Here is a 21,819-nt window from a genome sequence, read left to right as displayed (position 1 = left end):
CGGAGCCGGCTTGCACACGCCTGGTTCCAGCTCCGGTGCCCACAGCCGCCTGGCACAGCCCGGCCTGCCACGCGCCTCTCCAGCCCCGCATCCAGAGAGAGCTGCTCAGCAACAGCCTGCAGCCAACTGACCGGCTGTGAGCCCCCCCGTGCAGCCTCCACCGTCCAGCCCTGGCTCTGCGGCCTTGCTGGCAGGCCCTGGCACTGGCGGGCGAGGAGGATCCTGGGGTGCCAGGCAGTGCCCTGGGGCCAGTACAGCCTTTCTCCTGGGTCACTGCAGAGCCCTCGGCTGGGCGCAGCTGGAGCCCCTTTTCCACAGCCCCGAGCCCAGTTGTAAATCGCCCGCCTGGGGTGCCCTCTGCTGCCCACGTGCCAGCGCCCAGGCAGCTCAAGCACGGACCTTTCCGAACCTCCGGGTGGACAGAGCAGCGTCCCGCCCGAGTCAGGCTCTGAGCCTCGCCCCGAAGGGCAGGAGCGACCCCGGCAGGGGCAGCCGCCAGTGCAGCAGGGAGCACACGGCTCCAGCCCCTGGCACCCGCCCCGGCTCCCAGGAGGGGGCAGGCCGCCCCATCTGACGATGCAATTAGACCCGGGGGGACCCCCTCGGGCTCCTGGCGAGTTGCCAACGGGACCTGTTGCGGAAGCAGCGTCTAAGCGCCCCAGCCATGCAGTGCTCGGGGGCGGGGCCAGGAGTCGCCCTCGCTGTTTGCAGGCGGAGGTGCTGGGCCGGAGCCCGGGGCGGGCGCACGGGACCCTTCTGCACAGCGTCGTCTCACATGGAAATAAAGGTTTATTTTTTCAGCCAAGCCGCATGCCCCACGATTCCACTGTGGGCCACCTCTCCCTGCGCTCGAGTCCCTGCCCGGGGCACTGCTCCAGCACGGGCGCGAGGGGGCCCAGGGTCGGGCACAGTGCGCCAAGCCCTCCCCCCTGCCACAACTCTTCACCCCGGCCCCACCCACCGCTCAGCTGCGCACACTGGGCCCCGTCTCCGCTTTCTGCCCCAGGCCAGTGCACGTTAGCGCTGGACCCGTGGGTAAGAGCGAACAGGACACAGCAAACGGCACAGCCGAGCAGGCTGGGGAGCGACGCAGCAGCCCGAGCCGGGCAGATCCAGCCCCGCTCCTCGCTGCTGAGACACGAGCCCCTGGCCCAGCCCTGGCCCTCTGGCACGGGGCAGCAGGGAGACCCTGGCCCCAAGGATGGAGTCACAAGGGATGCTGCACGGTGGGAGCTGCCGTCAAAATCGAACTCGGCTTTTTTCCACTTCCCCGGCGCGGAGCAGGGCAGGCCAGCTCTCCAGTCCCCGCTCACAGGGGCCTGGCCTTGGGCCCGGGGCTGCCCCCGCTGACCCCACAGTGCGAACGCTGGGCGTGAGCACACCCGGGCCCCAGCACCAGCCCTGCTCAGAGCGGCCGGGGGCCACGCCATCTCCAGCGGCTGCAGCAGCGCTCCGGGGGGCCAAAGCCCGACCCAGGCGGGCTCCCGCAGCAGCCTCTGCGACTGGGGCTCCCCTGCTCGCTGCCCAATCCCACGCTGGCACCAAGGGGCAGGGGCCTGCCGCCAGCTGCTTCCCCACACGCATCGGCCAAGGTCCGAGGCTGCAGCGTTTCCAGGCTGGGGGGGGGGGCTTTCACTCAGCCCCCTGGAGAGCCCCACTCACCATTTCATTCTTGTGCTGCCACCCTGCAGCGCCTGCCCCTCCCACCTGGGGTTTCCCCGGGTGCCCCCCCTCCCCCGGCTGCCCTGCAGCAGCCCCCGAGCACGGACGGGAGGTAGGAGCAGGGCGAGCTGCCAAGTCAGCTCTGACGGGGCCTGTGCCCAGGGCCGACCAGAGGCTGCCACCAGGCCAGGCAGGAGGCTCCAGTGAGCTCCTCACCAGCTCCCAAGGGGGCAGGGCTGGCCAGCTGCAGGCTGCCAGGAGGCGAGAGCCCCACCGAGGGCGGGCCCAGCTCTCCCCCACCCCCATTTCCAAAGCACGGGGCTCTGCGCCCCCGCCGGCTGCACTGCCCCGCTGGCCAGGGGCACGCGGCTGCTACAGACAAGGGGCAGCCTTGGAACCGCGGCAGAGTCTCCGCCATGCGCCAGCTCCGGGCGCTAACCCTCGGGCAGGGACAGCAACCTGTGACGGGACCTGGAGATCAGCCAGGCCCACGGACCTCCTCTTCCTCCGCGGCCACCAGGCGGCCCAGCCCTTCTCCGGGCGCCCGCCGGCCTCCTGGGGTCCCCCGCAAGGCGGCGCGCTGGCGGGCCAGCTCTGACTCGCGTTCTCCAGGCACTCAGCTTCCGGGTGGAACCATCACCCGACGTCGAATCTCTGCCGGGGGAGGAGCCGCTCAGAATCGGCGCGGGCCCGGCCCCCGAGATGCAGCAGGGCCCCCACGGAGCTGCCCTCAGAGCCACGCCGGGCGCTCGGGGCCAGGCGCGTGGGCAGCGCTCCGGGGCAGGGAGCTCGAAGGGCGCCTGTGGCCGCCAGCCAGCCCCTGCTTTCCCGGGCAGGGACCTGGGTCAGCGTTTCCCTCCCCACTCACCGTCCTGCTGCGTTAGGGCTCTGGCCAGCTCCGCTTGTCTCGCTCCGGGGCCTGCAGCCGCTGCAGGTTCTGAGTCACCGAGCGCAGGGCCTTCCCTATGGGCACACGCAGACCCGTCAGCCCCGCCCGGGGCCGGGGAGTGGATCAGCCAGGAGCTCCCCCGCCCACCTGCCACTGGGCCCAGCTTCCCCCAGTCTGGAGACACGCAAAGGCAGCCCCCGGGCAGGTTAGCCGGGCGGGGGTACGACGAGAGCAAGGGCTCGCCGGGCTCGCCTCCCCCCCCCCGGTTTCTGGTGCCGCGCGGAGAAAGGCCTGAGCCACCCCCCGCCCCCGAGGTGCACGGGAGACCGGGGGAGTAAGAACCCTGCTGCTACGGGGTCAGCGGGGCTCACTACTACAGCTGGGCAGACGGCCGGGGGTTCAAGCCCCACACAAGACCCCTGGCAGATGTAGTGGGGGGAGCCACAGTAAGCTAAGTTCCCTGTAAGCTATGCAGTCACGGCTGAGACAGCCCGAACCCAGCCCTGCCGGACATCTCCTCACCAGCACAGGTGCTGCTGCGAGGAGAGCACGGGGGGAGGGGGGGGCCGTTTCTCCTTCACGGGCCTCGGAGCACCCCCCACGCCCCAGCCCACACCCTCAGCTGGAGCCCTCTCCTCCACCCCAGCTTTTCAGCCGAGCCCCTCATCCCCAGCCTCTCCTCACAGCCTGCACCCCCACCCAGGGCCCCTGCACCCTAGCACTCAGCCCTCTGCCCCAGGCCTGAGCCCCCCACACGCCGAACCCCTCAGCTTCACTCTTGCCACACAAATTTTGTTAAGCACACCGACATGGAGGTGCAGGGCGACACATCGCCTACACACCGGTGCACGTAACAAAATTCATTCCCCACGGGGCGGGGCGAATTAGGGGCCCACAGAGGGCAAGACCCATCATGCTGGGCACGGGGCAGGGATCTCTGCCCTCTCTCCGGCTGAGAAACCAAGTGCCCGGTTCTTTCAGAGGGCGTTGGGGATGGGCCCTGTGCTGCGGCCCCTGCCGAGAGCCTCTCCGCCGTACCCATGTCTCCCGCACGCTCCTCCAGGAAAGCCGACAGCTCAGGCAGGCTCAGGGACTTGAAGGAATCCGGCCCTCCTGCTAGACCTGGGGGGGCAAGCCAGAGAGATTCTTACCAACCAGGGCCCCCCCCCGGCCACAGCACCTCGATTTGCCGCGCTCTCGTATGGAGCGAGTCACCGCAGCGCAGACGTGGGACGAGCAGCAAGCTCCCTGGGCTGCTAACTCTGCCACGAGGGGCCGCGCGTGCCTGGCACAAGGGCTCTTCAAGCCCAAGGCGTTAAGCTCCATGGCCCGGCGCCCGAGACGCTCGGCGGGTCGGGTGAGAGGCGACTCCAGGACACCGAGCGGGACAGGAACGACCAGGGTCCGGGGAAGGTGAGAAATGGACCTTGTGTGTGTGCGAGCGCCCCAGCTCTCCGGGCAGCGGCGGCTTGCCTGTGACAGGCCTGCGGCGGGCTGCCTGCTCCATACAGGTCAGTGTAACCCCCCAGCTCTCCGGGCAGCGGCGGCTTGCCTGTGACAGGCCTGCGGCGGGCTGCCTGCTCCATACAGGTCAGTGTAACCCCCCAGCTCTCCGGGCAGCGGCGGCTTGCCTGTGACAGGCCTGCGGCGGGCTGCCTGCTCCATACAGGTCAGTGTAACCCCCCAGCTCTCCGGGCAGCGGCGGCTTGCCTGTGACAGGCCTGCGGCGGGCTGCCTGCTCCATACAGGTCAGTGTAACCCCCAGCTCTGCGCAGCGGGGTATCTGCGAGGGCCCCAGCCCCTGCACATGGCTGGGGCAACCAGTGTCAAAAGTCCCTAAGGGAGTTAGGAGCCTAAATGCCATTTTCAAAGGTAACTTAGGTGCGTTGGTGCCTGAGTCCCACAAAGGCCTTGGGCCCTGGGTCTCTTGCTCGTTTAGTGACAGTTTTCGAGGCTCTGCCGAGCAGCTCTGCCATTTCTGATGCCTCGCTAGTTTCACCCTCGGCCTCTTATTAAAACAGGCTTTTCCCCGGGTGCTCTCATTCACTCCTTGTCTTCCCGCAGCCCGGCCCGCCCAGCCCCAGCGGCACCCAGCTCTTACCTTCTCCCTCGGGCCCTCGGCACTCACCAGCTCCCAGCCACGCCTTGGTCTCCGGTGCCCCGCCCGCCACGGGCCCGTGGGCCAGCCGGGAGGAGAGCTCTGCCTGACAGGCTCTGCCAACGAGACCAAACCCCCATTAGTCAGGCAGCAGTGACAGCTGAGCTCCTCCTTCACCCTGCAACACCTGCCTGGGCTGCCGAGGGAACCCCCGGCTCAGGGCTCTGGCAGCAGCTGGCCGTGGGGCGCCCGAGCAGCCTGCCCTGGAGACAGCAGCCGCGGAAGTCACGGAGCTTGTGGAAAGTCGAGGAATCCGTGAGTGCTGCAGCCTCAGGAGAGGATCGCAGCCGTGGGTGCGAATTAGGGTGCAAAGGACTAGTCAGATAGTCAACAGGATAGTCGACTAGTTGCTCCTTCTCCGCCCCCCCCCACTGCATCTATCAGACAGAGGCAGCATGGGGGATTGGGGGGGGGTACTCAAACCCCAGTGGCATTTCAAAGGGGCAGCGCCGCACTGAGCCCGGGATCAACTGGGGAGTCCCCAGCTGATTCCAGGCTCCCCCCAGAATGTAGAAGCAGCAGCGCCGCACAGAGCTGACCCCACCTCCGTGCCACGAGTCCCTGAGCAGAAGCGCCCGCATGGAGCGGAGTCAGCGGGACTCCCCACTGGCCCCGGGCGCTCCAGCTTTGAAGTGCACAGGAGCCCGCGCTGGGGCTCTCGCACATTTCAAAGGCGGAATGCGGAAGGGCCTAGCGACTAGTCGTGGAGTAGATGGAAATTCCGACTACCGCTAGTTAACATCCCTAGTGCGAATTTCAGCCTGACCACAGCTGCCGAGCAGCATCGCCCTGATGCACAAGTGCTCTGGCCAGGGAGAATCACTACAGGGTTACTGGTGAGAGGACTCCTAGGTTTTCTTCCCAGCTCTGCCACTGATTCTCTAAATAGCCATGGGCAAATCACTTAGCATTTGGCTCTGGCTGGGGCTGAGCATTCACAACTGCAGCTCTGGAAACTCAGGCTCCTTTGGGAAGCAGGCTTCTCTCCAGAACATGCTCCTTGGGGGAGAATTAGAACCGGGCCAGATGCTGCAGGGAGCTGCCTACAGTCACACCAGAAGGGCACCACCGCCATTCCCCGGACACCGTGGGGTCTGCCGGGGCGGCCTGTTCTCGGCTTCCGCCGGAGTCACTTACTGCATCTGCTCTAGCAGGACCCCCGCACCGCCAGTGACGGCCTGGGCCTCCTGCAGCTGGATCTGGACCTTGGTCCAAGCCACGTCCCGCTCCATCAAGCAGCTCTCGACCACGGCCCGCAGCTCCTGCTCCTGGGACACCTGGCTCTTCAGCACTTCCACCTCCTCGCACCTCTGAGCAGGGAGAGCGAGAGGCGGGTCTGAGAGGGGCGTGCTGGCAGCTCGGACCCGACTGCTCACACGCGGCCACCTGTTCAAACGGTCCGGGTGGCTCCGAACGCACCAACCAAACCCATCAGCGGCCCCGATGCAGGCGGGAAGGGAGCTAGGAAAGGCTCCCACACAGGCCAGCTCTGATCCCAGGCACTCCCTTGCTCTCCACGCAGGAGGGGGTTTGCCCTGCGGACAGAGAACTATTCCGCACGAGTTCCCCATGTTCTGTGTGAGCAGCAGGACGGCAGATCTCCCCAGCCCAGCCTCCCCGCCAGCGGGGTTGGACTCCAGCCACCCACGTCTCAGCAGCACGGAGAGACCAAGGGCTAGAGGGCAGCAGAACCAGCAACGTGCTCCTCTGCATCCCTTGCCAACTCCCTCAGCTCCCCCACCCCAGGAGGGGCCAAGGAAACGGGGGACTGGGCCTAGAGCCGGCTCCTTACCTTGTGGAGCTGAATGGCCAGTTCCTGCATTTCCGCCTCGAGCCGATCGGCGTAGGCCAGCTCCAGGGCGTCGCTGGGAGGCCTGGCGTTGCTGTGCCATCGAGCTATGGCCGAGGTCATCTTGCGCTTCGGCCCAAAGAGGCTGGAGAGACAGCAGCCGGTGGTTACCGCACGGCTGCACTGGGGGCCGGAGTGGGCGGGGCTGGAGGACCAGCACGCTCAGACCAGGCGCAAGGTGCTCTGGACGATCTGGGAGGGGCGGACGGCCCACCAGCGGGCAGCACGGGGGCGGGGAGTGGCTGGAAGAGAGGGCTGAGCTCCGACCCCTTTGCAGGCACCCACGGGAAAGGGGCTACGCCGGAGACTCACGTGATGCCGATTTCCTTCAGGTCGCTCTCTGTGAGGGTGAGGAAGATGCGGAGGTCGATGTCCTGCTCCTCAAACACTGGGAGGTACTTCAGACACCCGATCTGCGCCAGGAAGGCTGCCAGGTCCTGTGGCCAGCCAGAGCAAAGGCCTTGGTACCCACACGCCGCACCGAGCCTTGAGGGACAGGCTAACGGCCACCGCCCATCACGGACCCCCGCTTCTCCCATTCCTGCCCTGGGCCACACGCCACAGCAGGGCCTGGCTCTTCCTTCGCCTTCCCAGCCCATCACTGCCAGCGGGTCAGGCAGGATCAAACCCTCGGGACGCTGCGCTCCTAGGGTGGGGCCGGTCGTGTTGTGTGTCTGCACAGCGCCTGGCCTGGCGGGGTCCTGCCGAGGGAGAGTGGGAGGAGCCTGGCTGGATGCGCAGGGGGCTGCGGGTGTTTTCAGCGGGCGAGCGTGAGCAGTGCAGGTCGGCAGCTAAGCCCACGCGGGCGGGGGGACATTGCTTCCTCCTCTGGGCTGTGGTCCAGGGCCGGACTCTGCTCTGGGGAGCTCCCAGGGCCTCAGCCCATCACAGCTTCCGTCCTTGGCGCTCTTACCTGGGGTCCCACGTAGGGGGTGGCCTCTAGGGGGGGGAGCGCGCTGGGCTGACTAGACACCCCCGCTTTGCCAGGGCTGGGGGCCCACGGGCTCTCGCCGCCGTGCCGGGCCTTGAGCTTCCCGTAGCTTTTCGCCGGTTTCCGGCTGGAGCACTTCTGGGTCGGGTCAGAGTCCTGGGGAGACGGGAGAGCGCTGTTCAACGGCACAGGGCTGCACGGGTGTGGAACGGGGGGAAGCCCATTGCAAGGCCTGGCTGGGCACGGAAGCCTCTGCCTTAGCCACGCTGGCTCCTGACTGGGGCGGTGGCCCGGGGACGTGGGGAGCGGAGACTGAGCAACGTAAGCTCCTCGGGGCAGAGCCAGTCTCTGTCCTGTGTTTGGACACAACTAGCCCAGCGGGGCCCAGGTCACTACCCCGGCTCCTCAGGGCTACCCCACGCCAACGGCTGAGCTCACGGCGGGGAGGAAAGCCCGCGGAGCCGGGGCCTGCAGCGACCAGGCACGCTCCGGCACAGCCACGGCGACGCGCGGGCGGAGTCTCACTGAGAAAGCAGCCTCTGCGTTCTAAGAGCAGGAGGCTGAGCGGCACAGGGTCAGAAGCTGGGGCTGGGGGGAGGAGGGGCAGCACCGCTTCCTCATCGGAGAGAGCCCCACGGCCAGGCTGAGACCAGGCAGCGTTCTCCGCAGGGAGCTCCAGAACCTGCACTGAGAGCGCGAGGCCGCGCTTTGGGGCTAGCCCGGGGCACGGGGGTGCGTTCGCTCAAGCCCAGAGACTAGCAGACGGACGGGCGGGGTTATTCCTGTGAGAGGAGCCCAGGGATCTCATGCCCACCCAGCACACAGCTACACCAAAACCTGACCCCGGCCTACTCAGCGGGGCGCGTCACCGACGCATTCGAAGGCCGCACTCCCCCCTCCTCCACCCTGTGGCGCCATCCTGCTCCCACAAATCCACGGCACCGGATCCAGTCATCTGGGCAAAGTCCTTCGCCAGCTACCAATTGGCGGCGGTGGGAGGGTTCCCTTCTAGAGCCAGGGCGAGGGCTGGGCCGCGCAAGAGCTCTGGGAGCGGGGCGAGAACGGTGAACGTTAGTGCCCCCGAGGACGGGAACAGGCGTCCCCAGCTACAGCCCAGCGCAGGAAGGGCGTCAGGCCAGGCCACCGGCCCCTCGGGAGGCTGCAGAGTGCAAGGCAGCTGTTCATACTGCCCTGGGCTAGCCAACCCTACCCAGGGCTAACCTTACAACCACAATTTCCCGCTTGCATTCTCTGCCCTGCCCGTCGGCCGTAAGTGGCTCCAAGAAAGCGCCGAAAGCAGCCACGTGCTCTGGTGGCGAGGGCAGCCAACGGGAACAGCCACAGGATACCCGGCCAGGGGCAAGTGCTGGGATGGGAGTTACTGGGCCGCCCCTTGGGAACTCAGTCAGCAGGGAGGGTGCTCAGAGAGCCAGATCAACGTCAAACAGGACAACCTGCCACCCCCCCAAGGGCAAATGAGCCGACTCGGTGTCTCCCTGCCTATCCAGACCACTGGGCCCGTCTCTGGAGTCTCACGAGCCACCTCGCTCAACTTCCTCCCAAAATCAGAGGTAAAAATACACGTCACGGCACGCTGCTACTGAGAGCCATCCCGCTTTCTCATTGCTACCATGCGATTACAAACCAGCTGGGCTAGAACGCTGAACCTCGCGCGCGTCCCAACAAGGCATGGTCCGTAGGACGTTTGTTCCTACTGACTGCACTGCCGTAGCCTGCTGTGCACCCAGGCAAGCACCTCGAGGGGCTGCATGCCCTGAGTGAGGCCCACTGCCCCACCCACTGAAAGGGGCGTTACTGTTGCCTTCTCCCCACGACCCTCCAGGCTCTCGGCAGAGGGAACGCCACGGCACGCAGCCGGAGTATCTGCGAGTTCCCGTGCTCCACCAGCCCTGGTGACGGAGACAAAGCCTCACCTCGTTGCTTTCCAGGGAGCCCTCGCTGCTGACCCCCAGGGCTTTGGGCAGACACTCGCTGCTGCTGCTGCTGCTCCTGATGGTGGCCAAGTTGTTGGTGAAGAACGCAGTCTCTTCTGGAGGGGGCCAGAAAGGCAAACAGTGAGCCCCTGGTTCTCCCCGACGCCCAGCCCGCATCTGCACGCAGCAGCTGCTCAGACGAGCAGGTTGCCCAAGGAATGAGTGAAGAGTCTCGGGTCTGGCGTCCATCCCCCACCAAGGCCAGGGGGAATACACCACTGCAGATCCAGAGCCATTTACCACCCTACCTGCAGGGATGGGTAACACGGGTATGTTTTAGGGTGTGGGGTTACTGGCGAAGGCCATGCTCTCGTCCCCAGGTGTCTCCCAACGGCCGTGGGGGTGGACGGCACTCATTCTCCCCCACTCTCCTCCTTGGCTCATGGCCCGTCACTCTTCTCTGGCATGGCAGGACAGCACTGATGCCACTCCAACACAGACTGCCTGTGCCCTGGCAGGGAGCCCCCTTTCTTGCCAGCATCTCAGGCAAGATGCCTCCCTAAGAGCACTTCAGACCTCGGGGGAGAGGAAAGAGGCCACGTGCAGGCTCCGAGGTGGTTCTCAACCCCAGGCCACGCACAGTGCAAGCAAAACCCTCCTCAGAGACCAGCCCCTACCCCGGCCGCTGCTGCTCTCCACGTCTTGCTCGTTGATTGGCGAGGTGACGTCCCGGAACCGGAGATCCTCCCCTTCAAAGCTGCCATCGTCGCTGAACGTCACATAGCCCCGGGGAGGGACCGGCTCTGTGTGCAAAGGGAGGAGAGGGCGAGTTACCAGGCAGGCTGCAGCCTGGGGAGCAGCAGTTGCCAGTAAGCATCCGGGGCTCGGAAAGCAATTGGGGAAGAAATCACATTTTAAAAGAACCAGCTTGTGGCCCCTTTTGGACGGCGAACAACATTGCCAGGAACATGGACGCCTAACAGCTCCCTTTGCGCCAGGTCAATGCTGGTCACGGATCCGGCTGTAGCCAACGACTGGATCAAAGACTGTTGCATGGAACCAGACGTTCAGCAGATGCCCCTCTGGAGTACTGAGCTGGGAGTGTTTCCTGGGAGTTTCTGGGTCAGCCCCCCGGGACGCTCTGCACCTGGTGGCTTGAGCGTTTCCACGTAGTCACCCCCGGTAGCTGTGTCAATGGGAAGTACGACACTAGTGTATTTCCTCACTAGCCTGGACAGTAAAATAGTCGTTCAAGCTCACGGCAATGAGCGGGTCGGTATTGTTTCCTTCCACACAAATCGATATTCTTGGCCATCAAAGACAAGCAGGTAGCTGGCTAGAGCCATGGACCATCTCTGTGCTGTACCACGCAGCCGCACCGGGCACAGCTCGTCTCAGCTTCACGGAAGGGCTAACGTTTAAACCCAGCCAGCGTTTCCCGGGACCCCGTGGCTGGCCGCGCCAGTTCCTGGAACAGGACGCACGCCTGGCGCTCCGGAGGATGCAGCTCACCCGGGCCCAAAGTTGGGCGATTCGTTAAAGCATCCCTGCTCTTTAGCCTGTTGTGAATCACCCCCACCCCACCCCTGCTGGTGGCTCCGGCTCCTGAGTCTGCCTGGGGAAGGGAAGAAGGGCCACTCTCAAGAGCCAGACAGCAAGCAGAGACTGAGAGGATGCGGAAGGACAGTTATCCCCTTCTCGGCCGAGCTGGGGACGGTTTTGAGAGCTGGCCTTCAGCCCCTTGAATCACCGGTGTTTGCTCAGTGCTGGCAGCCGTCGGAGCCATGCAGGAAGGCCCAATCTAAAGGAGCAGGGAAGTGCTGGTGCCGGAGTAACAGCAAAGCAGCACTGTCGTTCCCTGCTCCAGTGGGAATTCTGCACCACTGCGCAATGCAGAATTGGGCAGAATTAACTATGTGCTTGCAGAATTTCCTCCCCCGCCACGGGCTGCAGTACTGCTGGCTGGACCCAGCAGAGCCCAGCTGGCGCACAGAAGAGACTGCCAGCGGGAGGGGGCCGGAGCAGGGGCGGCCCGTGAGGGTAGGCAAATTAGGCAGCTGCCTAGGGCGCTGCTGGCCGGGGCGCCCGATGATGACATCACGGCTACTGCCGGCCGTGCAGGCGGGGGCGCCAATCGTGCCTTCTGCCTGGGGCGCCAGCTGCCGCAGCCGGCCTCAGGCCACTCCTGGCTAGAGGGGTTCCCAGCACGCCCCGAGGGCAGCAGGGATTTGGGCGCACAATGGCCCCAGGAGCAGACTGTGTAGGAACCTCTCGACTAGGATTCCCTGACCCAGGCTCACCACAGTGAGATGGCTTCTTCCCTGCAATTCCGACGGCCGTTATCTTCGCCAGCGCCTGGGGCCCTTCGTGGATACTGGGGCCCTTGGTCTTTCGGGCAGGTCTCTGTCTCTGGGGGGCGGAGCACGACTCATCCGAGGAGCTCAGATCTTCGTATTTTCCTGTGGTCCAAACACAGACCGTTAGCTGCATAGTAACTCCAGCGCCTGCCCTTGCCTGGCCCCCTCACACCAGCAAGGGCTCCCAGCCTGGAACCACAGCTGCTCAAAGGAGAGGGCTTTTGAGCAGACGACCCAAGCACCACTTCCACTAAACCACCGCACTGTAACACAGCAGCAGCCTCTTCCCCAAGCACCTTCCCTGCAAGGAGGCGTCTCACTTACCCGGGCCCCTGCAGAAGACCTTGGGCACTGGAGCTGCATGGAGGTCTATCAGCCCCACAATCTTCATGTGGCCATATGTCATGGCCAGCGTCCGTGCCGTGGCTCCAGTGTTCTCTCTGACATCCACCCTCACGCCCTGTGGGACGGCAGTGCATGCTGCTGGCGTGGCTGTTCTGAGCGGACACCACGCACAGCATTCAAGGGAACCAACGGAGTTGCATATTCCACCGGGACCCCCTCGTCTGCCCTTTTAAGCCACCAGGAAACAAACGCTTTCCTGCGACGCCCCTCTGTGCTGTCAGCCCAGGATTTCACTTTTCTGCACCACCCACCAGAATCTTGCTCGATTTGCTGCCAATTATTTTTCAGTGCTTCATCCTTCAGAATAAAGTCGCTATCCGGGGTTCACTGCAGTCAGAACCCAAGATGATCGGATAGTCAGACGTTAGCATGAAGGTGGAAGATGCCACGAGATAAACTCGACACACCTGTAAGCACTCGCTAGTTCAATATCTGGCCCGCCACCAGGAGATCTGAACACCATGCTCTGTCCGGGCCACAAAGGCTAAACCACTAGCAAAACCACTCTGTTTTTAGAGAGCTCCTCTTCACTGCTGGTTGGAGTGGGAGCAGCAGGAAGGCTAAATCGTAGAAACGTGCGGTACACTCCGGTCTCAATGCAGTGAGATTGGGGGCTGCTCTCGTTAGCCAGCACTGAACACTAATTAGCCCCGTTAAGAATGGCCCATGTTCTATCCCAGCCCCATCCTTGGATGGAAACTCCGCGGAGGAGGGAAGATTGTTATTACCCTGGGTCAGTTCTAGGGCAGGGCATGAGGAAGGACACAGAGGCCTTGAAATTGACCTGACAGTCTCTGGGGGACCAGCATATCAGCACAGTGCTAGGACACGGCTGCACTTTGGACAAACGGAAGCTCCTGACAAAGTTGACGTGCTTCTCCTTAGGCATAGCAAGGTGCAGTATGAGCGTACGTAGCGTCAGTCAGAATCCCCTGGGCCAGGGCTCCAACATCAGGCAAAAAAGACTTTATCTAAAAAGCTACAGCTAGTTAAGTCTCAGAGGGGGAGCTGTGTTAGTCTGTTCCAGCAAAACCGAGGAGTCCTGGGGCATCTTAAAGACTAACCGATTTATTTGGGCATCAGCTCTTGTGGGCTAGAGCCCACTCATCAGACGCGTGAAGTGAAAGGTACAGTTTGGCAGGGATATAGACACTTGCGAAGCTGGGGAGTGTGACATTATCACACAGAGGACCAGAACTAGCGAGGCAAATTCAATCAGGGTGAATATGGCCCTGTCCCAACCGTTGGAGGTGAGAAAACCAGAAGGAGGGGAATTACTTTTAGCAGCAAGCTAGCCTCTCCCAGTCATTTCATAGAGCCCTGAAAATCCACGGCTACCCACTTTTACAGCTGCAGCGGTCTCTGTGTCTGCGGATATCTGCAGCTCATTGCTGATACAAGCGCAGATACACATTCTGTACCCATGCAGGGCTCCATGTATTCAGATCCATTTGGAGCGCGTCAAGTCCGCATGTGAATTCCAGCTCTGCACATTCCAGCTCGAGTCTCTTTTTGGAGCTTTTTGCCCCGTAAGTACGGCAACAGCATGAAGCTGCATCTGTGGCTACACCGCTGCGTCTGACAAAGCGGGCTACAGCCCAGGAATGCCGATACCCAATCTCTTAGTCCAAGGTGAGTCAGGACTTCGGGTTGTTGCTGCAGCCAGGTAAGACTCCTACAGCAGCCCAGAGTCCAGAAAGAACCCTACACTGCTGACGACAGGATCCCGGCTACATCTGTTGGGCAAGTCCAGTGCAACACCTACCTCAAGGACAGAACAACCTATGAGACCCCCTGCTGGAAAAGAGAGGAGGAAATTCCACCCTGGAACCAGGCTGGTGTTTGACTGGGTTGTGCCCCAAGGGACCTAGTGACTCAGAAATCGGATACAGGGTTTGAAAGGTATGTTTGGGTTCTTTAGCGATAGCACGGGTACGAGAAAGGAGCATTTCATCCCATTTGGAAATAAGGAAAGACCAGAGACTATGCTGGAGACAGGGAAGGGCTGTTGGGGAGATGCACGCTGCGCCGAGAGAGGTTATTTTACATTTGGATCGTTCCATTTTACTAAAACAGATTTATAGGCATGTAACCCCCGAAAACGACTCAAGGAGGCAGCGGCCGGCCACCAGAGGACAGCTGGAAATACAACCCTTTAGAAGGCCTGTGCTCTCACAACCTGTGTTCTCCGGACTGCAGGTCTGGACTGATTTAGAACGGGGCAGATACTTACATGATTGAGAAGATACTGGACAATTATCTCATGGCCAGAAGCAGCCGCTTCCATCAGAGGCGTATAGCCGTACACAGGCTCCCTGAGTAGGAGAGAAAAAGCCCATGCAGGCGGAGTCAGCCCAGGGGGAATTAAAGATAGAATACAGGTTGCAGGTCACACAGAGCAAGAGAACCAAAGGGGAGGTCTCATTCCCTGAGGCTGAAGCAGAACCCACACCCTGGCTTCAGGGAAGACAGAAGCTTCCAGGCTTGTCAAACTGGCCCCTTTACCCAGCATCCAATTAAACTGAATTCATTAAATACATAAATAAAAAAAAAGCGCACTTAGCTTATGAAGCCATGTATTGCTCAAGGCAGCACAGCCATTAAAATGCCATTTTACTACCATTACTCCAGGCAGGAGGAAGGCCAACCTGATTGCATGACTGATCTGGGCCCTTCCAACTGAAACAGGGGCAAGCCCCATGACTCTTTTGCAAGGCAGTAAGCAGGAAAGGCAATTCCAGTCCATGCAGGATCACCTCCTAGACGACAGCCCTGTTTGCCTGGCACACCGCATTCTCTGCTTCGGCTGCATTTACATAAATACATTTGTTTACCTGGGATACACTTTGACCCTTGGCACGCAAAAGAATTATTCGGAACTCCAAGGAAGATGGGTTGATGTTCAACTGAATACTAATGTCCCAGCCCGCATGCCGCTCGAAGTCACCAGACCGCTGGTGCTATGTTATACAAGGGCCTGGAAGGATTATTTTCCCCTGGCATCATGCAATCTAGCCATTGATGGTGTTGCAAATGGGTCAAAAATTCAAGAACATACGTATTTGTGACAAACATTCAGACCTTTGAAATGTGCATTTACATAACAGACCGATTTCTTCCCATGGAAAAATACAGGAAACGGGGTTCTGACCAGGAAGATTTCACCTCTGTGGGTCCTGCAAAGCTACTGTAATTATGGGAAGAGTCAGCTATTCGCGTCAAGGATTAAGATTGCCAGTGCACTTTTAAAGCTAGATCCTCAGTGTGTATAAGCTGGAGTGGCCCCAGTGACTTCAAACACCTGACTGACACCAGATACGTCTCTGGGGCTTTCAGTTTTGGAAATCAATATTACTGGATGTAAGAAAATAGGAGCAACACGACCAGCACGTACTAGGCTGTTTGATGAGCGTGCAGTAGCGGGAAGCTCTCAGAAGTACAGGCACTGCGGTGCACACGGACAGCGACCGTGCATGAGCAACGACTGACTGATCAGGGTCAGCAGCAAAGGGCAGTCGAGGGCAGGAGCAAGTTGTAACGCTCTTTGGCTTTCACAGAGCTCAGCCAAAACTGACCCTCATTCCCGAGGTGGTTTAAATAGGGGATGTAATAGCAGAACCATTTAAATGGCTAACGATAACCCATGAGCGCAGGCTTATTGGTTGCATAGAGTCTCTGGGCCCCGGAAGTGAGGCCAGCAGGCAGGAGCCGGTACTCACTGGGAGCTGGCTTCTGGCACACACCGGCTCCTGTGGAGGCAGCTGCTGAGCTGTTGGCTCTGCAGCATGAAGCTTATAATGCAGAGCCCACAGCGCAGCCGACTCCGGACTGGGGCCAGCCGGCTCTCTTCCTGGGGAGCCGGCTACGCTGCAGGCGCTACAGTATAAGCGTTATACAACCCAGCCTGCAGTGTAACAGCTGAGATTTTCAGCTGTTACATAGTTATCTAATTAACTGCTTTTTAAGACCTCTAGTTTCAATGTGGCACTGTGGGCTAACTCCACTCTTCAGAAGGAATGTTATTGTGTGGACAGCTACACGATTAACTGATAAGCCTGGGCTTATCAATTAATCCTGTCGACTATACACATTCCCCCGCTCTGGCTGCCTCTGTATCACAGGCAGCGGGGAGGGAGCAGGAGCCGAAGTTGGCTCCCCACAAGCACCGGATGGGCCCTCCCCCCATCCCCGCACTGCTGCCTCTGACAAAGAGGCAGCAGCATGGAGGGTGAGGAGGGCAGGCAGGAGCCAATACGCACCGAGAGACCACTTTTAAACCAGCTCCCTCACATGCTGGCTCCATGGACCTACAGAGGCTGCGGGAGGGGGGCAGGCAGGAGACAGTGTTAGGCAGAGCCGATACTAGGGGGAGAGGCAGCAGTACGGGGATGGGAGCAGAGAAGGCTGCCGCAAAGCAGCCTCTGTCTGTGCGGGATCCGGGCTTGCTGTGCATAGAGGCTGCACCAGCATCCCACGGAGCAGCCTCTGTCTGCAGGGAGCTTGGATCCTGCATGGACAGGAGCTGCTGCCAACCCACACTGCTGCCTCTATCACAGGCAGCAGCGTGGGTTGGCAGCAATCTCCCTGGGAGTGGGGCCAGGAGTGCACTGGCTGCCAGCCCTGCCCCCTGGGACTATTGAATAGTCGTGTAATTGCAAAAATTTGATGCAGTTACCCAACTATTCAATGTTACGCTGTCTAACATCCCTACTCCTCAGTTTACACAGCACTGTGCTCACGACATTAAACGGAGAGTGGGTTACAGCTCATCTCTGTAAGCTGGCAGGGAAAAGGGACATAAGAACATAAGAACGGCCGTACTGGGTCAGACCAAAGGTCCATCTAGCCCAGTAGCCTGTCTGCCGACAGTGGCCAGCACCAGGTGCCCCAGAGAGGGTGGACCGAAGACAATGATCAAGCAATTTGTCTCCTGCCATCCCTCTCCAGCCTCTGGCAAACAGAGGCCAAGGACACCATTTTATCCCCAGGCTAATAGCCTTTTATGGACCTAACCTCCATGAAATTATCTAGCTTCTCTTTAAACTAGTCCTAGCATTCACAGCCTCCTCTGGCAAGGAGTTCCACAGGTTGACTACACGCTGTGTGAAGAAGAACTTCGCTTATTAGTTTTAAACCTGCTCCCCCTTAATTTCATTTGGTGTCCTCTAGTTCTTCTATTATGGGAACTAATAAATAACTTTTCTTTATCGGCCCTCTCCACACCACTCATGATTTTATAGACCTCTATCATATCCCCCCTCAGTCTTCTCTTTTCTAAAGGGGAGGGATGGAGTATGTTTTCTTCCATTATGCTCTGTAGCAGTCAAGCACGTTCACATGCTAACATGCTTCTTTTGCATTTGAAATCAGGTGGAAATCCTTGAGGCAGGAAAAGAAACACCGGGTATTCTTCTCTTACTTGCAGTTGGCGTTCGCCCCATTGTCCAGCAAGAATTTGACCATCTGCTGGTGTCCAGCACTGGTGCAGTGGAAGAGGGCAGTCCAGCCGTGAACGTCCTTCATCTCCAGCTCTGCGCCTTGCTTCAAGAGAACAGAGAAGGGTCTTTACTGCAGCATCTCACGGGGTCTGGGAGCCACTGCCCTCCGAGCTGTGATTCTGAGAAAGTCGGAATCCCCGTCAGGAAGCGGAACTTGCAGCTGTTCCTGGAGCGGACCGTGCTCCGTCACAACTGCTGGAGGATTCCGCTCCTCCGGCATTGCACGTGTACCAGAGCAGCTGTTCCTCACCGCTCCCGAACACCCACCTGGAGCAGGAAGTAGGCAACACTCTCATTGCCACAACTGGAGGCCAGCATGAGCGGGGTCTGCCCTTCCGGTGTGGGGACGTTCACGTTCACCCCTGCCTCCAGCAGCAGGTGCACGATGGTATCATGCCCGATGTAGGAGGCGTACATCAGCGGGGTCCAGCCACCAGAGTTTCTCTTGTTTAAATCCATCTCCCCACTTTAAAAAAAAAAGAAAGAAAGAAAAAAGCGAGCGAAAAGAAATCAGCAGGACCAGTCCTAAAGCGGGTCAGCGCCGCAACACAGACTCCTGTCGCCAAAATCTCCTTTATCATCATTGCAGTTCAAATATATAGAGGGTTAAAAGCCTTGTCTACACCGTGGCTCCCATCTGTTCTAACTCCAGTAGAATCACCGGGAATTTGGGGGTGAATTTCCCTGTCCCAGACATGGCCCATAAGTCACTTTACACTGAACAAATGACCGAGTACCACTGAAGTTCACATGCCATAGGTCCTTGATCCAGTGTAAACTGACTCTATCCTGCGGTGATTTAAAAATAAGGGCAAGTAAGAACAAAGCTGTGCTAGCCTGCTCCGCCCGCTCCTTACCGGTGAATACACTCCTGCACCACCTCGTATTGGCCAATGGAGGACGCTGTGTGTAGGTCCAGGGGAACATCCAGCTCTTCTCGACAGATCATCGGGCCTGCCCCATGCCACATGGACAGGCTGCGGTTCAGCAGCTCCGATTCGCTGGCTTCATCACTGAGCTCGGACATCACGACCTGTAGAGCCAAAGCGAAACAGAACCTTCAGGTGCAATTTCAGGGACCAGGGTGGGGCCACCTGACTCTGGTGGGGAGACGTCCTCAGCTTGGAAGGAGGGCTCTTCTCAGAGCTTCCTCCTGCTGAAATCTTCCCTGTAAACAGACCCATTCCTCTGGCCTCCCTTGGTCAACAAAGTTGTCCTGTGAAACAGCAAGTGATTGCTGCAGATCCTCCAATGATAGCTCTTAACTGCTGTTCTGTCTAGATCCTGTCTACATTACCCCCCGCACGTACCCCCCCCAAAAAGCAGCAAGCAATGCTAGAAGTCATCATTTAAACTGATTCTAAGGTTATCAGCAGCCGTAGTTTGGATCAGTTCTGCGTCCAATTTTGTTCAGTAGCTTCACCAATGATTGAGAGAACGAGAGAGAGAACACGCTGATAATGTTTGCAGAAGATACCAAGCTAGGAGGGGCTGCGAGTGCTTTGGAGGATAGGGTTAGAATTCAAACTGATCTGGACAAACTGGAGAAGGAGTCTGAGGTAGACAGGATGAAATTCAATCAGGACTCTACTGCCACAAAGTCTCAACCAAGGGGCTCTCTCTGTGCTATGCAATGCACAAGCACATTAAATGATGAGCCCTGAGGGGAACAATGATGAGAACGGTCAAAGTCCTCCACAGTTATACCTCTGCCTACATCTCATTTCTACCTTCCTACTGCCTTCCCTTTGCCCCAGCTTCCCAAACATAAGAGTGGCCATACTGGGTCAGACCAAAGGTCCATGTAGCGCAGTATCCTGTCTGCTGACAGTAGCCAGTACCAGGTGCCCCAGAAGGGGTGCACCGAAGACAATGATCAAGCGATTTGTCTCCTGCCATCCTTCTCCAGCCTCTGACAAACAGAGGCCGGGGTAACCATTCCTTACCCCTGGCTAATAGCCTTTTATGGACCATGAATTTATCTAGCTCTTTTTTAAACTCTGTTATAATCCTAGCCTTCACAGCCTCCTCTGGCAAGGAGTTCCACAGGTTGACTGTGTGCCGTGTGAAGAACTTTCTTGTATTAGTTTTAAACCTGCTTCCCATTAATTTCATTTGGTGTCCTCTAGTTCTTCTATTATGGGAACTAATGAATAACTTTTCTTTATTCAACCTCTCCACACTACTCATGATTTTATATATCTCTATCATATCCCCCCTCAGTTTCCTCTTTTCTAAACTGAGAAGTCCCAGTCTCTATAGCTTCTCCTCATATGGGACCTGTTCCAAACCCCTAATCATTTTAGTTGTTCTTTTCTGAACCTTTTCTAATGCCAAAATATCTTTTTTGAGGTGAGACCACATCTGTATGCAGGATTCAAGATGTGGGTGTACTATAGTTTTATATAAGGACAGTAAGATATTCTTCGTCTTATTTTCTATCCCTTTTTTAATAATTCCTACCATCCTATTTACTTTTTTAACTGCCGCTGTACACTGCGTGGAGGTTTTCAGAGAACTATCCTCAATAACTCCAAGATCTCCTTTCTGATTAGTTGTAGCTAAATTAGCCCCCAGCAGCTCCTCTCTCAGCCTCGCTTCTGTGCTGTCATCATGGTCAATACAGTAGTGTCTAGTGACCAAATGCCAGGGCCCTGAGGTGTACAGAGAAGCAGATGGTCTCTGCCCTGGAGAGCTTACAAGCAAGCCAAAGTTCAGGGGAAAGGGATCTCACACACGCACGCACGCGATGGCAATAAATGGCACGCCCATACCCAAACCTTGTTGGGAGGGGAGTTAGCTAAATGGAAGGACAAGAGGGGAGAGGAGGAGGAAGTTAGGATTGCTGCATTACAAGTAAACAACACCCCCACAAGTGTCTCATTGAAGACAGTGGGACTACTCAGTGTTGTAATTGCTATGATGGGCAGCACAGACTTCTTCGCTCCGGATTCTGTAAACACATCGGTTTGTAAGGAGGAAGAATGGGCCACTAGCGCGGAGCACCAGCCTGGATTACAGGAGACCCAGGTTCAACTTCCTGCTCCACCTCTGACGTCCTGTGCGACCTTGGTCAAATCACTAAAGTCTATTTGTGACTCATTTCTCCAGCAATCAAATGGAGATGAATGGCACCATCCTACCTCGCAGTGGAGTTCTAAGGATGCCTATGTATTCAGTCCATCAATAAATCCTACACGGGACATCTGGCTATTCAACAGGATCCACCCAGAAGAGCCTAATATAATCATCTGTCCCGTTAGTCACCCAAGGCACATGCTGCTGAACCTGGCAGTGTCCATGAACAACGGAACAAAGAGTCTAAATAGCTCATCTGGAACGGAAGTCTTGCGCTGGGTCCCACATAACAGTTAGACCAGTGGTCCCCAACACGGTGGCTGCGGGCGCCATGGCACCCGCGGGGGCATTTGCGTGCGCCCGCCAAGTGCTCAGGCCTGGGCTGGCCTGGCCCCAGGCACATGGCGCATGCACAGTGCCGGAGCTGGGCGCATGGTGAGCACTGGCCCCGGGAGCACCGTGGATAGGCCGCCCGCGCTCTGGGCACGTGGCGCATGCGTGGGGCGCCAGCCCCGGGAACGTGGCCCTTGGAGGGGGCCCCGGCCCAGCAGCTATGGGGGGACCCCGCCCCCTGGCGCCCGGCAACCTCAAATGGTTGGGGACCACTGGGTTAGACCAACAAATCCCGGAAAGCATCACCAGGGCTTTGTGGGCACCCCTGCCCCACCATGGATCAGTCTCCTTTGCTGCGCAGCCCTGCGGCCGCACCCCCCTGGGGCATCGTGGCCCAGCCCTCCCCCTCCCGCTGGGTATCCCCCTCCCGCTGCGCGTGCCCCCCGTGCGCGCGCCCGTCCTTGTCCCCTTCCCAGCCCGTGTCCCCCCCGCCGGGCGCGCGCACGCAGCAAGGCAGCAGCTGCCCCCCCCGGACGCCAGGCGGCTGCAGGCAGCCCCCGCGGGGCCCGACCCCAGCGCTCCCGGGCGAGAGTCGCGGCCCGGGGCCCCCTCAGCCCGGCCCCGCGCACCTCGCCCCGCACCGCGCCGCTCGCTCCCGGAAGCCCCGCGCGCTGAGGACGCTGGGAGCGCGGCTCCGCCAGCCCTGCGCCCAATCGGCGCGAAAC

General features: G+C 59.6%; 1 protein-coding gene across 4 annotated transcripts; it reads right to left on the bottom strand.

Moving 5' to 3' along the window:
- Positions 1-793: 793 nt before the first annotated feature.
- Positions 794-21,804, bottom strand: ANKS3 (ankyrin repeat and sterile alpha motif domain containing 3). Of its 4 annotated transcripts, none has more exons than XM_075899072.1 (17): positions 21,724-21,804; positions 18,541-18,716; positions 17,951-18,149; positions 17,605-17,726; positions 14,419-14,500; positions 12,105-12,240; positions 11,724-11,882; positions 10,101-10,226; positions 9,424-9,539; positions 7,472-7,645; positions 6,871-6,995; positions 6,502-6,643; positions 5,847-6,019; positions 4,653-4,765; positions 3,590-3,673; positions 2,531-2,625; positions 794-2,316 (listed from the first exon to the last, which is right to left on the bottom strand). In XM_075899072.1, the coding sequence occupies exons 2-16, from the start codon at positions 18,708-18,710 to the stop codon at positions 2,543-2,545; spliced, it is 2,004 nt and encodes a 667-aa protein (XP_075755187.1). In that variant the 5' UTR covers positions 18,711-18,716; positions 21,724-21,804; the 3' UTR covers positions 794-2,316; positions 2,531-2,542. The 4 variants fall into 4 exon arrangements, with proteins under 4 accessions (XP_075755187.1, XP_075755185.1, XP_075755184.1 ...); XM_075899070.1 differs by having other exon boundaries at positions 4,680-4,765; positions 21,724-21,787; XM_075899069.1 differs by lacking the exon at positions 21,724-21,804 and adding an exon at positions 18,864-20,370.
- Positions 21,805-21,819: the final 15 nt, after the last annotated feature.

The sequence above is a fragment of the Pelodiscus sinensis genome, chromosome 16 (genome assembly GCF_049634645.1).
Source record: "Pelodiscus sinensis isolate JC-2024 chromosome 16, ASM4963464v1, whole genome shotgun sequence".
In the NCBI taxonomy this organism is placed as follows: domain Eukaryota; kingdom Metazoa; phylum Chordata; order Testudines; family Trionychidae; genus Pelodiscus; species Pelodiscus sinensis.
This window is presented reverse-complemented; position numbering and strand designations above follow the sequence as displayed.

Coding starts and splice junctions, on each gene's coding strand:
- ANKS3 (XM_075899072.1), bottom strand. CDS start 18,710: ATGTCCGAGCTCAGTGATGAAGCCAGCGAATCGGAGCTGCTGAACCGC. Junction 14,501..17,604: donor GGGGCGAACGCCAACTGCAA/GTAAGAGAAGAA, acceptor TCTCCTACTCAG/GGAGCCTGTGTACGGCTATA. Junction 11,883..12,104: donor GGTCTTCTGCAGGGGCCCGG/GTAAGTGAGACG, acceptor TTTGGACCACAG/GAAAATACGAAGATCTGAGC.